At 40.4% G+C, this 13,938-nt stretch overlaps 1 protein-coding gene across 1 annotated transcript in view; it reads left to right on the forward strand.

Annotated features, from left to right (window-relative positions):
* The window catches only part of st6galnac3 (ST6 (alpha-N-acetyl-neuraminyl-2,3-beta-galactosyl-1,3)-N-acetylgalactosaminide alpha-2,6-sialyltransferase 3), a 72,670-nt gene that overhangs the window by 30,061 nt on the left and 28,671 nt on the right, over window positions 1-13,938 (forward strand). The window contains exon 3 of the mRNA XM_071491679.1: window positions 4,211-4,620. Within this exon, the coding sequence (XP_071347780.1) occupies window positions 4,211-4,620 (410 nt within the window). The remainder of the gene's footprint in view (window positions 1-4,210; window positions 4,621-13,938) is intronic.

Below are 13,938 nucleotides of genomic sequence, written 5' to 3' on the forward strand. Positions count from 1 at the left end.
GCTGTTAGTGTATCCATTATAAAGTTTTTGTGTACACCCCTCCCTGAGATCTAATCAGCTAATTAGCTCCTATCTAGTTGCACCATTAAAACTCGATGAGCTTCTCAGCTAGTAAAGGCTGTAGTGAAGTGTAAATCAGTAGCAAGGAAACATCTGTAGCTGCCTTCTGATCAAAAGCATTAAACCGTGTAAACAGGAAATCACAGTAGCATCAGGAGCTGCAACATAACTTACAAAAAACAGTTTTAATGGAAGGACCAAATGGTTGTACTAAACTAACTTTTAAATGAAAGTGCGACTTTGTTTTATTTATGCATTCATAAATAGAAATGTGTGTGTTTCCGAGTTAGTACTCATGCAGATTACATTGATTGGTTTAATCAGATATTTTGCAGCCAAACTCACATTTAGTTTTACTTAATTGGCATTTTGTTTCTCAAGTGTCAGCTCAGATATGTCCACCATATTTATCTCACATAAATAGTTGATATATTAGCAAGCTATCGTTAGCATCAGTTAGCTACATCCTCTGTGAGGATATTTAACTTTGGACCTGGACCAACCGACAAACTGACCAGCCATCTCTGGAGCCATGTGACTAACATGGCTTAAACTAAGCCAAAACCCTCAGCTCGTTTAGTTGAAATAATTCTTTATTTTATCCATTAGTTTTCTGAAATGACATTTCACACACAAACTGCTTTTTTCTTTTTTAGTAAAATGTGTGCCCCAAGAGGAGTATTTGGAATGAATCACTTTTCACCATGCAGACAGATGCAGCTAATCGATGAATTTTTAAACACAAGGCCTTCCAGGTCCCAGGGAGGCGTCTTACACTGGGACTTGGCACGTTAATATAATAATTATTGCTTATTAATTAATCGTGTTTAGAGCATTTTAATGAACGTCAAGGTTAAGTTCACATCCCAGTGGTATAATTTAATGAAGACCGTATCCACGGAATTAAGCCTCCTTTTTTTTAAACAACCCACTTTATTTTTAGCACACTCATGCATTAAAATCTGAGGCTTTGCTGTGTGATTTTGTACTAACCAGAGAGTGCCAAATTTATTGGGATTATAAAAGCGCTCTCTGTTTCCGATTATGGCATGCCACACTGAAACAGCACCGTCGTGAATGTGAAACTGATATGTGACTCACAGCTGAGCGGATGGAGAGGCTATAACATTTTATTGATTTACAGGATGCAATATTAATGGATTTGTCAGGAGCTAGATTCTAGTCCTGCAGTATACGCTAAATACAAATTCACTTGGGTTTTTAGTTATAAATTTGAACATTTAGACACTTCCTTGACACATGTGATTAGTGTGCTAATAATGTTCACTTTCATTTTAGATTTTTCTGACTGCAAACTAAGCAGATGCCTGTTTTGATCTTTTATTAACCTTTTTTAATATAGAAAAATACCCATATGCCCTTTTTGGTTTCATACAGTTTGTGTAAAAACCCTCTATTGTTGGTCACTAAGCAGCTCTACTGCGCCATTCATGTGGTAAATGCCTTGCTCAGGGGCTCGTCAGCGACAGGTTTCCATTAACACACCCATGTGTCTCACATGCAGTTAGCCAGCCAGCGTTTCCAACAGAGCCCAGCCAATCTGTGTGTGCTGAGAGGCGTGATGGAGTTATGAGATGGGCTGAGGGGAGCAGGTGATGACGGACGAGCAGCTGACAGCTCAAGGCTGCTGTGATGTGTGTCTCAACCACCCAGTAAATGGAGAGCTACGCGCCTAGGTCCAGGGATCATTTCTTGACCCATGATTAAATTCATTCATGGGAGAAAAGCCGGTAGCAGGTAGCTCTGCAGGAGTAATTCACCCAAGATTTCTGTTTTTGTACTGTTTCCTCTCTAAGCAGTTGATCCTCTGTATTGTCTGTCTGTATGACAATGAGTCATGTGAGTGCTGATAAGCCAAGTAGTTGTAATAGAATTTACTGGACTGTCTTGTGGGATTGTGTTTGCAGAAACACTAAAAAGCAGAACATGTAAGGGAGAGTTTCTTGTCTCTGTCTGAAAAGGTGGCCATAATGCAACGCAAATGCAATTTGCATTCAAACCAGTGACATTACAGTTACTCTCCATTAAGCAAATGATCAAACAGGGCTTAGTCATGACACAATGCTTTCTCTTTTCTAACTTTTCCTTGCATTCATTCACATAAGTGAGTTTAATCTCATCAAAACAAACCAAGCATATTAGCTTCAATTAGGTAAATCTCTCATTTCAGATTCAGAGAGGGCTTTCTTTCTCCCTTGGCAAAGCATAGCTAAGAGCAATTATTCAAGATTCATTACAAATCCCCTTTCTCCAGTAAAGCATGATAAGAAATACAAAAAATATACAGTAAGATAAATGACGCAACTTTCTTTCTTCTCTGCTCTGCATTGTTGCAGTAACTCTCTGTTGTAACTCTGAGGTCCCACGTTCAATTAACTTAATCAATGTTAGTTCTGGGCACAATGACATTAATCTTAGGACATAAAAAAAGTTATACAGGGCTGTAAAACCCTGATGAATATTTTTTTATTCATAATTTCCAAATGCATTTTATTTTATGTTCTGGTCACACAACTAGCTTGCCAAAACCTCACTTTAATATTATTGCACACATATAAAATATATCATCATAAGATGGAAGTGAAACAACATGAGATGCAGTATTTTTCAGAAGACAACCACACTCAGAGGTTGACATTCAGTATTTAAAAAAAAAAAGCTTAATTAAATTAAAATGGAATTAAGTTAAATTAGAAGACAAGAGCCAAAAGTACTTGTCTCCAGAGTAAATTCAGCATTCAAGGTCTTAATGGGAAAAATAATTGTTAATTAATTAATTTTAGAAGAATATTAATTTTAAAAGATTTTTCTCTGTAGCCAAACACGAGTTGACCATAAAATTCTCCAGGAGTTGAAAGCGTTGACAATTGATGGCAGTGAATTCATGATTATCTGTGGCTAAGATTTATGGTTATAAATTCTTATGTTGTCGGCTTCACGGTAATTTCAAGACTTGCTTTTCTTAGCTTCTCAGTGATAGAGGATGTTGCTGTCTGTCGATACAAACACATACAGGCAGGCTAAAAAGCTGGTAAAGTAAGCGGTAAACAACTGCAGTGCTTTGCACTATGATACATTTCCTTTCTCTTCGTTTTCTTTCAATCAGTATTATTTGCATGTGTTGTAAGAGCTGTACCACAGACCTACTGATGTTCCTGTGGTTACTGATAGAAGTTGATCAAGGTTAAAGATTACTCAACGTCTCTCTTTAACCACAGCTGTAGCCTTGAAGCTTGGACTCAAGTCACACTGACGTCACAAAACTAAGGACTTGTTGTGGGACTTAACTCCTTAAAGACTTAAGTTGAGACTTAACACGAAAAACACTCAAGTGTGGACATTTCATTATTGAAGGGACTTAGTCCGAGATGCACGTATGTAGAAAACATTACTAGTACAGCTTAAGAGGGAAAATGTTCAAATGTCAATGTATTGGTCAACATTTGGCCCTAAAAGACTTAGATCTTGACTTGCAGTTTCCACATGAGTATTGACTTGTCTCATTTGACATGAGACTTACTAAGTAAGTAAGAAAAGTTAAGCACTTTTCACAGACATGAGTCAAAAAGAAGAGCCATAAACAGTTAAAGTCTGCCAAAGTGCAAATACATAGAAAACACACAACACAGGGATCCAAAGACCCAGCTTTAATGTGTTAAGACCCAACCCAGACCTATCCCAACTGACTTAAGATTAAGATCACCTTTATTAGTCCCACACTGGGGAAGTTTGCAGTATTACAGCAGCAAAGTGGACAGTGCAAGAGAAATGTCAGTAACAGATACTTAAGAAAAAGACTTGAGCCTTGACTTTGATTTTCCTCCATTGACTTTAACCTTTTTGATAGATTTTGACTTGAGACTTAACATTTTCAGTTCCTTGACACTTGACCAAAACATGTCTAAATTGACTTTCACTTAAGAATTGCTTGGAATTGTCTTCAAGTTAATTTCAAAAATTGAATGGAGATTCACCTGATATACTGGAGGCCTAACCCAGAGGTGTCTCTACTGGCTTGTAACTTGACTTGGACTTGTTGCTCACCCTGACCTCTAACCTTTACACTGCAGAATGTCAAAAATAAAGAAACAGGGACTGACACAGTATTATGTTACTTCCTCTCCTCCAGCCCCTCAAGCTGCACTGTGAGCTCTGCAGCATTGTGTCCAGCTCTGGCCAGATGTTGGGGCAGGCTGCTGGCCCACAGATCGATCACTCTCCCTGCATCTGGCGGATGAACAATGCCCCAACTCGGGGATTTGAGCATGACGTGGGCCAACGGACCACGTTGAGGGTCGTCTCCCACACCAGCGTCCCCCTGCTGCTGCAGAAACCCCAGTACTTCTTTGGGCAGGGCAATGACACCATCTATGTCGTGTGGGGGCCCCTACGAAACATGAGGAAGGATGGGAAGGGCATCGTGTACAACATGCTGCGACAGGCTGCGGAGAACTACCCTCATGCACGCATCTATGTAACCACAGAAGACAGGATGAACTACTGCGACATGGTCTTCAAGAAGGAGACGGGAAAAGACAGGTGAGCCGAGGATTAGTCTTCTGTGTTTGTTGATCCTGTTTTCTGGCACAGCACATTCCACAGCAGACCTCCAATACATCACACTGACAAATTCACCACTCAGTACTTTGACATTCACTGTTCTGTTCGCCGCTATAATATCGACGTTATCGATGCTGATGGTCTGCTCAATGCTCTGTGTTTTTCTTGTCTCGCACGCTCCTTTTCTTGAGGAGTAATCAAAGTGAGTTACTAAACTTTCCCTCTGAAGAGGATCTACATGACCCTGGGGACAGTTTTTTCAAAAGAAGCTTTTACGATGATCCTCAGAAGTATGTGTTGTCTGGGTTATAGACTTCTGCCAAATGCTAGTCTTGGGAAATCTGGTTAATGAGGTAGCATTATTCTGGCAGTCTGTCTAAACACTCTAGTCGCAGCTGGTCTCACAACTTTTCTGACTGTGTCTTGGCACATTCTGAATGTGCAGAAATGGCAAAATTGTTCAAGCTGCAGATCAGTAAAAGATAACCTGGAAAGTCTGCAGAGGCCTGGTGAAATTTATCATGATTGTCTTACATTTGGCACAATAAATGCAACAACTGCACTCAGTAATTTAAAGACCGATCCACGTGGTTGGTCCTTTTTCTATCAATTCCCTGGAGGGAATCACAGGTTAATGACTATGAAAACCAGGCTCCAGACCCACTATTGTTTAGGATGAACCTCATTTCTCAGACTAGCCTCTAACTCGCTTCCACAGAGCTCCACTCTCCTGTCTCTCCCACATGTCATCAAGACCTCTTTTAACTTCTTAAGAGGATTAACATGTTCGATAATAGGCACAGCATCCATTCCAATTTCAACTCCATTGTCTTGCTCTTTTTCAGGATGGCAGGTTTAACACTGAATTTCATGTAGAGCGTCCATGTTCAGCTTGACTCAGCTTTTCCAAAGGTCCGCAAAGCGCGGATAGAGACATGGGATTAGGGAGGGATGCTCGGGGAGAGGAATCTCATTACGGGACATAATGCTGCTGGGTGTGATGCAGTGATTCAGTCATTACCGATTGGTAACACAGACCAAACTCAGGGTGTAACAAAGAACCGCATCTAATGAATATGTGATGTGTGCTGAGAGGATTTTCTATACATCTCTGCCTACGTCTGCCCATGTTCATCTTAAACCTTGTTGCAGCTTTTAAATTAGCCTGAGAGACAGCAGCAACACAGTGTATTTTAATGTAATCAGAGGGAGGGAAGGAAGAACAGTTATCATTGTAATGAGCTCATATGGCTCCAGAAATAAACTACAGCTTTTTATGTCAGTCATACAAAGTGATCCACAGCAATATAACAGTCGATAATAAACAGCTAGTTTGTTTTCTTTGCTAGATACATGTATTCATGTCTAAAAGTACACAACTCTTTTTAAAATACTCACTGGAGCAGCTCATTTGCCTTTACCCTGTCATTTGTGTGTGTGTTCACTGGTTTACTGTCAGTGCTTTGCTGTTCGGTGTGAGGGATAATCATCGGCTTGCAGGAGATGGAACAGTGATCGAACACAACTCCAATTATCCAGGTTGCTGTGAGCTGCCTGCAAGAAGCGACACCGCTTCAACTTGCAGATCAGGCGAAACACAGTGCCAGCTGACTGACTCGCCAGTCGACCGAGTAACTGTCTCTCAGCCAGTAATTTAAAAGCAAATCAATCAGTCAAAGGTTCTGTCAGGAAGCTCAGTCATTTCTGGACAGTGGTGTGGAAATGAAACTCAGAGGTGCAGGGGTTATGATGTGCTAAGTGGATCACCTCAACAGGTCAGAAAGGGGTAAAGGCCGAGCCAAGACCAGGACCACAGATACAGTTCAAGACCAAGAAGAAACTATTCACTGTCACAGATTTTTCACTGTCTCTGATAGTGTGTGTCTTGACTTTTTATTTTTTAATTTTTTAGATGTACATATTTTTTTCACTTTTCAGTCTAAAAACAAAATCAAAAACTGCTTAAAATTGGCACATCATATGGAATTGAGACACAGTCGATGACTGTTATTACACAGTGTAGTCCTCAAAGGAAAGCGAGGAGCTGCTCACAGCTGGAAGAAAATTGAAATAGATAGTAGTAATGAAAGACGGCTCCAGTAACACCTCAGAAAGCACACAAACACATCAGAAAACACACAAAGTATTATAAATCTAAAAAAAAAAAGCTCTCTTTGTCAAGTCTTATTCCAAAGTCATAGTGTAATTTAAGCCTCTTGGGAAAATGTTTTGATAATATTCCCAAAGAATGTAACAGTAAAGTACATTGATTTCATGAATGTTAACTGCAAAATATCAGGACTTCTAAATAACAATGTTGTGTAAGGAGTTTCTTTTATGATGCACAGAGGTGTAGATAAATTTGCAAGAGCTCTCTAATATTTTTAACATCCAATTACTGAAAACACAATAGACTGCGAATCATCCTATGAACAGGATTCTGCCGGAAAATGGTCTTTGTTTGCTGGCAGGGTAAAACATATGTTTTCATTTTCATTTTCAAACAAAGAGAAAGGTGTATCTTGACGCCTCAGCTGTCTAAGGTGTGACATCCTGGATTCAGATCCAGCTGAGGAAATTTGTCCCTTGTCGTCCTCGTCTCTGTCCCCATCAATCCTGTCCTCCTCCGCAGTGAGCTGCCTGGAAAAAGGAGAAAATAACCTAAAAGAAATAAGCCGAAAAAAGTCAAATCAATCACAGAAGCCAAGACAATGAAAGGTCTGACTAAAGCCCTGGATGTAAATGTGTGTGACAGCTGCTTAAACATATGATTCGTGTAATTGCATGCTGCAGCTGGAAGTTACACAGGCTCAACCTCCCTGTTATCAGCACTTCCTCCTGAGCTGCAGTTGTTGGCTGTCGGACCGTATCGGCGTGGCCCTGTTAGCGGCGGTAGATAACAGACCATACCATGACACAGGACTTAAATCACACTGTCACTTTACAGCACTGCCACCTGGGCCTGCGTGACCTGGGTCTCTGCCTCCCAGCCAGCTGCTCCTTCATAGCACGTGAATGTACTTGAGTTTGTGTTTGTGTGGAGGCGGATGTGTGTGTTTTCACAGGTGAGTCTGGGTTTGTGTGGACATTTTATTTATCCCTTCAAGTGCCTGTTAATTCCTGCAGTATGTGGTTTCTCATTGCACAGAATCAGGATTCTTTACCTGTTTTAACCGTGTATAATAGACCGTTGCTATGGACACAGTTCTGATCAATCATTTTAATCCACAGAAAGAAATCAGGTTAAAGTGACGTTAGCTCAATCACAGAAACGTTACCTATCCATGATTCCATCAGAACATTTCATCTGATCACAATGGACAATTGTTATAATATTAATTTCAATACTTTTAAAATTATTTTGCAATTCATGGTAAATGGCTGAACTGTCACCAGTAAAAGAGAAAGAAAAGGAGAAGAAGAAAACAATGGTTTTGGCAGTGTTTAAAAAAAAAAATGTCAACAGACTTTCACAGTTATGGGGCAGAACCTCAATCAGGTGCTGTGGTCATTTTATGTATCTGTTCAAAATGCCAACAGTAATACTTACTCAATTGCCAGTTACATAGCAATTAGGGCTGGGATATGTCGACACTTCTCAAAGTTTGACACAATCATTTGTGCTACCTTCAAATCGAGTCATGGGTTCTTTAAATCTGTAATTAAAAACCCTCACAAAACCAGGAGACATGGCAGCCAGTATCACCCCCACATCTCAGCTACAGATTTTCAGCTCCTCAGGTGTTCAGAGGTGCTGTCTCCAAACACAGCAAGTGGACTGGTCCAAAAAGTGTGGTTTGACATATAGCTGCAGGATGAGGCAGAGAGGGCAATCGAGAGTTAACAACAGACTCTTTTATTTTGAAGCAGGTTGAGGAGATGAGCTACATTTCTCTTGCTCGCAATGATGAGACAAGATACCACAAAGATGGCAGAGATCCATGTAAAGAAAATTACAATTGCCACTTTCAAAAAGTATTTAGCCCTTTTGCCCCCTGACGCTGAAGCTTTCTACCTCCACCACTAAAAAAAGACCAACAGCCTCTGAACAGACAAGCTGTGCAGTACACTTGCGCGCCCATGGGGCACGATTTTCCTGGGCAAATGTTACCTCAAATCAGCCAGGCAGCTGAGCTTTCAAAGGGGTACACCAATCACAGCTTGAGGAGCACAGCTGTCTAACTCCTCTCTCAGGCTGGTGTTTAGAGTCGGGAGATAATGTCTGTGCCTGGGCACTGATGTGAGGGCAGCTACAGGGCTCCAACCATTACAGAGAGGGTGGAAGTGGAGCAAGATCCTGCCCTCTAGTCCAGGCAACGGCAGCAGATCTGCTGAGCGCCTCTCTATGTTGCCTATTACTACATAGTAACTTAATCAATGAGCAGTAGTCATAATAGTAATATTGTTAACAGTTTCCAGATGTGTTGACTGCAAAGCCTGTGCAAGAAGGAAACTCAGAGATGAATGAAGACAGCATCAATATCCCACTGACTTTGTCTCATTCACTATCAATGGAAATGTGCAGTTTAATGTGAATTATAACTCTAAGTAGGCTAATCTTAAGAAGGCTATACAGTGTCTGTTGATTTGGATACAGTTCCAGCTGTTAAACCTAACAGACTGTTTCTTGAGTGGAAGCAATAAAATTCTGAAATTTTGAAATCTATATTTTGTGGCAAATAATTAATTTCTTTAATAAGCAGCTGCATAATACATGGGTTAATGTACAGCAAGTGGGTCAGTCTAGCAAAATTAACCCCAACAGGGTGAGTTTGGCTCTATTAAAATAATGTACATGTGAGGACAGAGAGTAGGAGAGAAGCAAAGAGATAAGCTGCTGAAACCTGCTGACACTTGGCAGAATACAAATACGCCACAGTGATGTCATGGATATTAAAATTAGTGTATTAGGTCATCCAGTGATATTTAGCGACTTTTCCAGCAGGCTTCAGATACTTTGAGACACATTGATCATGAACCATATACCAGGTTTTGTTTGTTTGCATTCTGAACACTGAACAGCTCATAGTTAAAAACATAGTTAACAAGCTTCCCAATCAGCTTGTGTCTATCAGCAGTGGGTCAGTGATTCTAGATGAACACAATATTTCCTGCCAAAGTTAGAACCGTTTTGGTTCTTAGACATGACAGATTCCTCTGTTTGTGTTTTTTTCTTTGCAACAAGACTTTGTTTTAATTAAAATCTAATGGCAGTTGTGGGATTGCTTGGGTTGCCAGGGCACTGTCAACCAGATCTGATCAAACCATTCCCCACACAGTCTGAGGATGTTAGCTTCAGAATGAACTCATGTCCTGCAAACAAAGTCATCTAAATAACAAGCCCTTTTACTTTTGTACACAAACTTTACACCAGCACTGACTACACATTATGTATTTGCAGCTGCAGTCGGCAGAAACTGTTGTCGCATCTCCCTTGTGCTTATGCTGGCTGTGCACTGTATATCCTCTCGCTCATATCAGCTCAGAGAATACAAAGGTATGGGCACCTTACCTGCTAATGGAAACATTACTCAAAAGCACAACTCATGGCCACAACTCCACAGGTGACCTTCCAGCACAACAAAGGAGCCATTTAGTCAAAGCTCATTCACCTCTTTATACTCCAGTGTTGATTTCGACAAGTCAGTCTGTTGTCATGTGCAAATGTTTTTAAGCTCCAAATTAACTCGAAAATCTGTAAGGTGACAGTATTTTCTGACACTAGTTTCTTGATGTTGTGCACAGTGAAATAAGGAAAAAAAACAGAGGAATTGTGACTCAATCTTCTAATTTTAGCAAAGAATCTGAAGAAGTTATTTGTCATTCTGGACCAGAATCAGTGAAAACATACTGGACGACAACCTAGACAAGTGACACAAACCAAACCGATCCACAGAGGTTATCCTTAAATGGCTCGCTGGTGGTTAAGTACAGGAGGAGTCAGACACAGGAACTGAAAATGAATATTTCATCTCCAATTTATCATTAGAGGTGAGTCATTCTAATCATAGATGAACTAAATAGCAGATGCTCCAGTCTCTTGGGCCTCAGAATATGTGGTGAATTTTATTTTTAATCTGTTTTTATTAGCGTGAATGTCACGGCTGTGTGATCATGCTTCATAATCTCCAGCCGTCCACTTCATATGACTGCGTGCCCCTGGCAGTCAGCGCTTACTCATCCTAAAATAGTTTGGGTTGAAAATGAAACAGCACTTAGTTCAACAGCTTCTCTGTGTTATAATCACAGTCTGAGAGATTCTGTCCAGTATTTGTGAATGTGAACAGCTCTTTACCAGTGTCATGTGTTGTAGATCAGAGACACATTTTGTGTTGTTGTCAGTTAGAAATGCCTGTAGCTTCAGAAATGAACAGAAAGGATCGGAAAATACAGAAGAAGAAGAGAGAGGCCCCCATGGGGTTTTCTAGGGATGATGTTTTCTCGGTTAAAATCAGCAACATCCCTAAGGAGTAAAAGCTCACACAGATATCAACACTCAAACAAAAGTGTAATTCAGTCTTCCATTCATTAAAAGAGCTCTAGGTTTTTAAACCTGATGACCCTACAAGGTTGAGTTTGATCCAGCAGAGTTCATTTTCACAGCCTTGAGAGGGACTGGAGGCTCTTTGCTGCCTTTTATAAATGCTGCTGGAGGCTTTGTGAGATGGAGGCTTCTTGCAAGTCCTGCAGTAGTGACAGTTGGTTGTGGCTACTTTTAGTTGAGGCAAAATAGATTTGACTGGAGGGATTATAAATAATGTCTAATTATAATTATGTGTTATTTTGTCATTTAAAGAAAATGACCTGTAATAAGTAGCTCACATAACAGAGAGGTTTTGAATATGAAGTGCTTATTTTTACAAAAAATAGGGTAGAATAAGTGTAGCTCAACCTTTGCTTTTTTTTTTTTTTGTTAATTCCATTTCACATCTTACAGTCGCAAGCATTTTATAATAAAAGATCTCAACACATCTTTATAGGTGAACAGCTTTAAATGGTCCTTTTTGTGTTGCCCTTTCCCCATATATTTTTCTGATGTTGAGTATCTCACTCACTGAATTTAGTCGCAGTGTTGCATCACATGATCATAGCTATAAAGGTTAGAAAAACTGCACTGGTTTAAATAGAAACACTGTCAAAATGTAATAGTTATCAATAATTTTTAGGTCGTAGTTCCGGGTCTGGATGGGATGGCGCCTGGGTCCAGATCCAGACCAGGGTCGGCCTATTAGTGACCTCTGTACTCATGCTTTCAAAAATCAAGTTTGAAGGAATGAGAACCAACATATAATTACCAACCAACATTGGGCAGTAAGGCATTGCTGAGTGACATGCGTCAGTAATGTGACCACTTAAAAAGAAAAAAATAAAAAGTAGTATATGGGATTACAATTTGAAGCTCAGTATTGGTTGGTTGGTTTGGGAGGTTAGTATCAGTTTGGTCTCTGGACTGATCCTGGATCTGCTCGCTAGGAGCAGGGGCTAACAGAGAGGGGAGAAAGAAAAATGACTCCTGTTAAGTTTTCATATTAACAGTCTGTGTGTTTGTTGCTGACTGGCTTTGTTCAGATGTGGACGGTGTGTGAATCTCACAGCTACTGTTTGGCCTTTATGGAGAACTGTGTGTCGCTGCTGAGGCTAAGATAGTTGCTTCAAACATCTTGGACTGCTTGTACAACAGCAACAATATCTCATTTTCTGTTTCTACACAAACACACACATACTTCAATTAAAAAGAAGAGAGGTGGGGATGTGGAGGATTTGGAGCTGTTTATAGGCGTCCTTGACAGAGCTGACAGCTAAGCAGTGAAAGTAATGTAGCAAGAACTGTGACACATTCCTTCTGCTGCAGAGTAAACGTAAAATAATGCAATTACTTTTTTTTTTGTCAGAGTAAAAGTAAGTGGTAAAATTGACGTTGTTCTGTTCAGTTGTGAGGCCTCCGCGGACTCATTCGTTTAACAAGTTGATGTTAATGTAAGTTACATTTTTCAAAAAGCAGCAAAGAGCCCTACTTCTCTGCATGAGATTGTTGTGAAATGCTTCCACATCTACACTTTACTACACTACATCTACATTTCTTCTCAGATACTTTGGTGTCTCGATCATGCGTTCAGCTCCGCTCCCTACTCTCCTCTTTTCTGCAACAAAGAGAACAACAGCCTCATTTGCTGAGGGCATCGTGCGTATACGCTGTCAGTGTCAGTCAGATCACTGCAGAGAAATCAATTGCACTTAATACATAAAGCAAATTTCACTTTAGAGAGACGGGCTTCTCTTCTTTGTTGCATCCAGACTTCATTATGTTTTTATATATTAAAAAAAAAAGTTTCCAGTGCATCTTTGAAAAGTATGATATTTCAGACAAAGCAGATGAAAATTGCTGCCTGACCCTGAAATATCCTAACTTCAAGTAAAGGAACCTGATCACTGATCTTTGTTGATGCAATCTGTGTCCTAGTGTGACTGAGAGCAGGCACTGGCTTCGATGTCAAATGACTCCCGGGCTGTGCACAGGCTTGTTCGCAGGGTGCATACTACGTGACTGTATCTGTAATTGCTTTGTGTATTGGATGTCAAGAGAAGAAGAAACTGCAGATAGTAGGAGCGTTGCTGTTGGCTCATGTAGGAGATTGAAACACAGTGTTTGCAGCGTCACCACGTAACTGTAATTTCATGCTTATCATGACAAGCCATTTAAAAAGAAAAGAGAGCGGGAGGAGTCTTTGTGTTTCCCTCCACATGGAGCCGTGATTCCCACTGTATACGGCCCTAAAAATCAGCACTCTCCATCCAAACCAAGAGCAAGTCACTTGTCACCGAGCAAGCGTGTAATGACATTACATTTCTGCGTTGAAAGCTTGTAATTGCTGTGAAATTATCTTATTAAATGAAGCCGCTGGAAACCCAGAAATACAAATAACCCAGCGTTCTGGGCGGCTGTTCACCAGGTCAAAACCGGTCAATTCTTAAAAACAAGAAAGTCATCACAGTGTCCATTCCCAGCAGAAGGGGGGAGGGGGTCAGTGACTCGTCATTTTCTGTGTTCTCGTGGCAGCATCTGAGAGAGAAATGAGCCGTTTCTTGGAGGCAGAGAAGAAAAAGGCAAAGAGCAGCCTTTCTTCAATCCATTTTCATTCATATCCTAATGATGTATGATTCTCGGAGGTTGAACAAAACTATTAGTGGCAGAGGGACATTGGGTTACTGGATTTCCATTTGAAATGTCAAAAAGTCAAAAATCCTTTTATACTCCATCGGTGTTGTGGGATTTATTCACAGCCTCCATATTGTCTG

Source organism: Trachinotus anak, unplaced genomic scaffold (genome assembly GCF_046630095.1).
Source record: "Trachinotus anak isolate AG129_WGS33_773 ecotype Australia unplaced genomic scaffold, CSIRO_AGI_Tana_v1 ptg000012l, whole genome shotgun sequence".
NCBI classification, from domain to species: domain Eukaryota; kingdom Metazoa; phylum Chordata; class Actinopteri; order Carangiformes; family Carangidae; genus Trachinotus; species Trachinotus anak.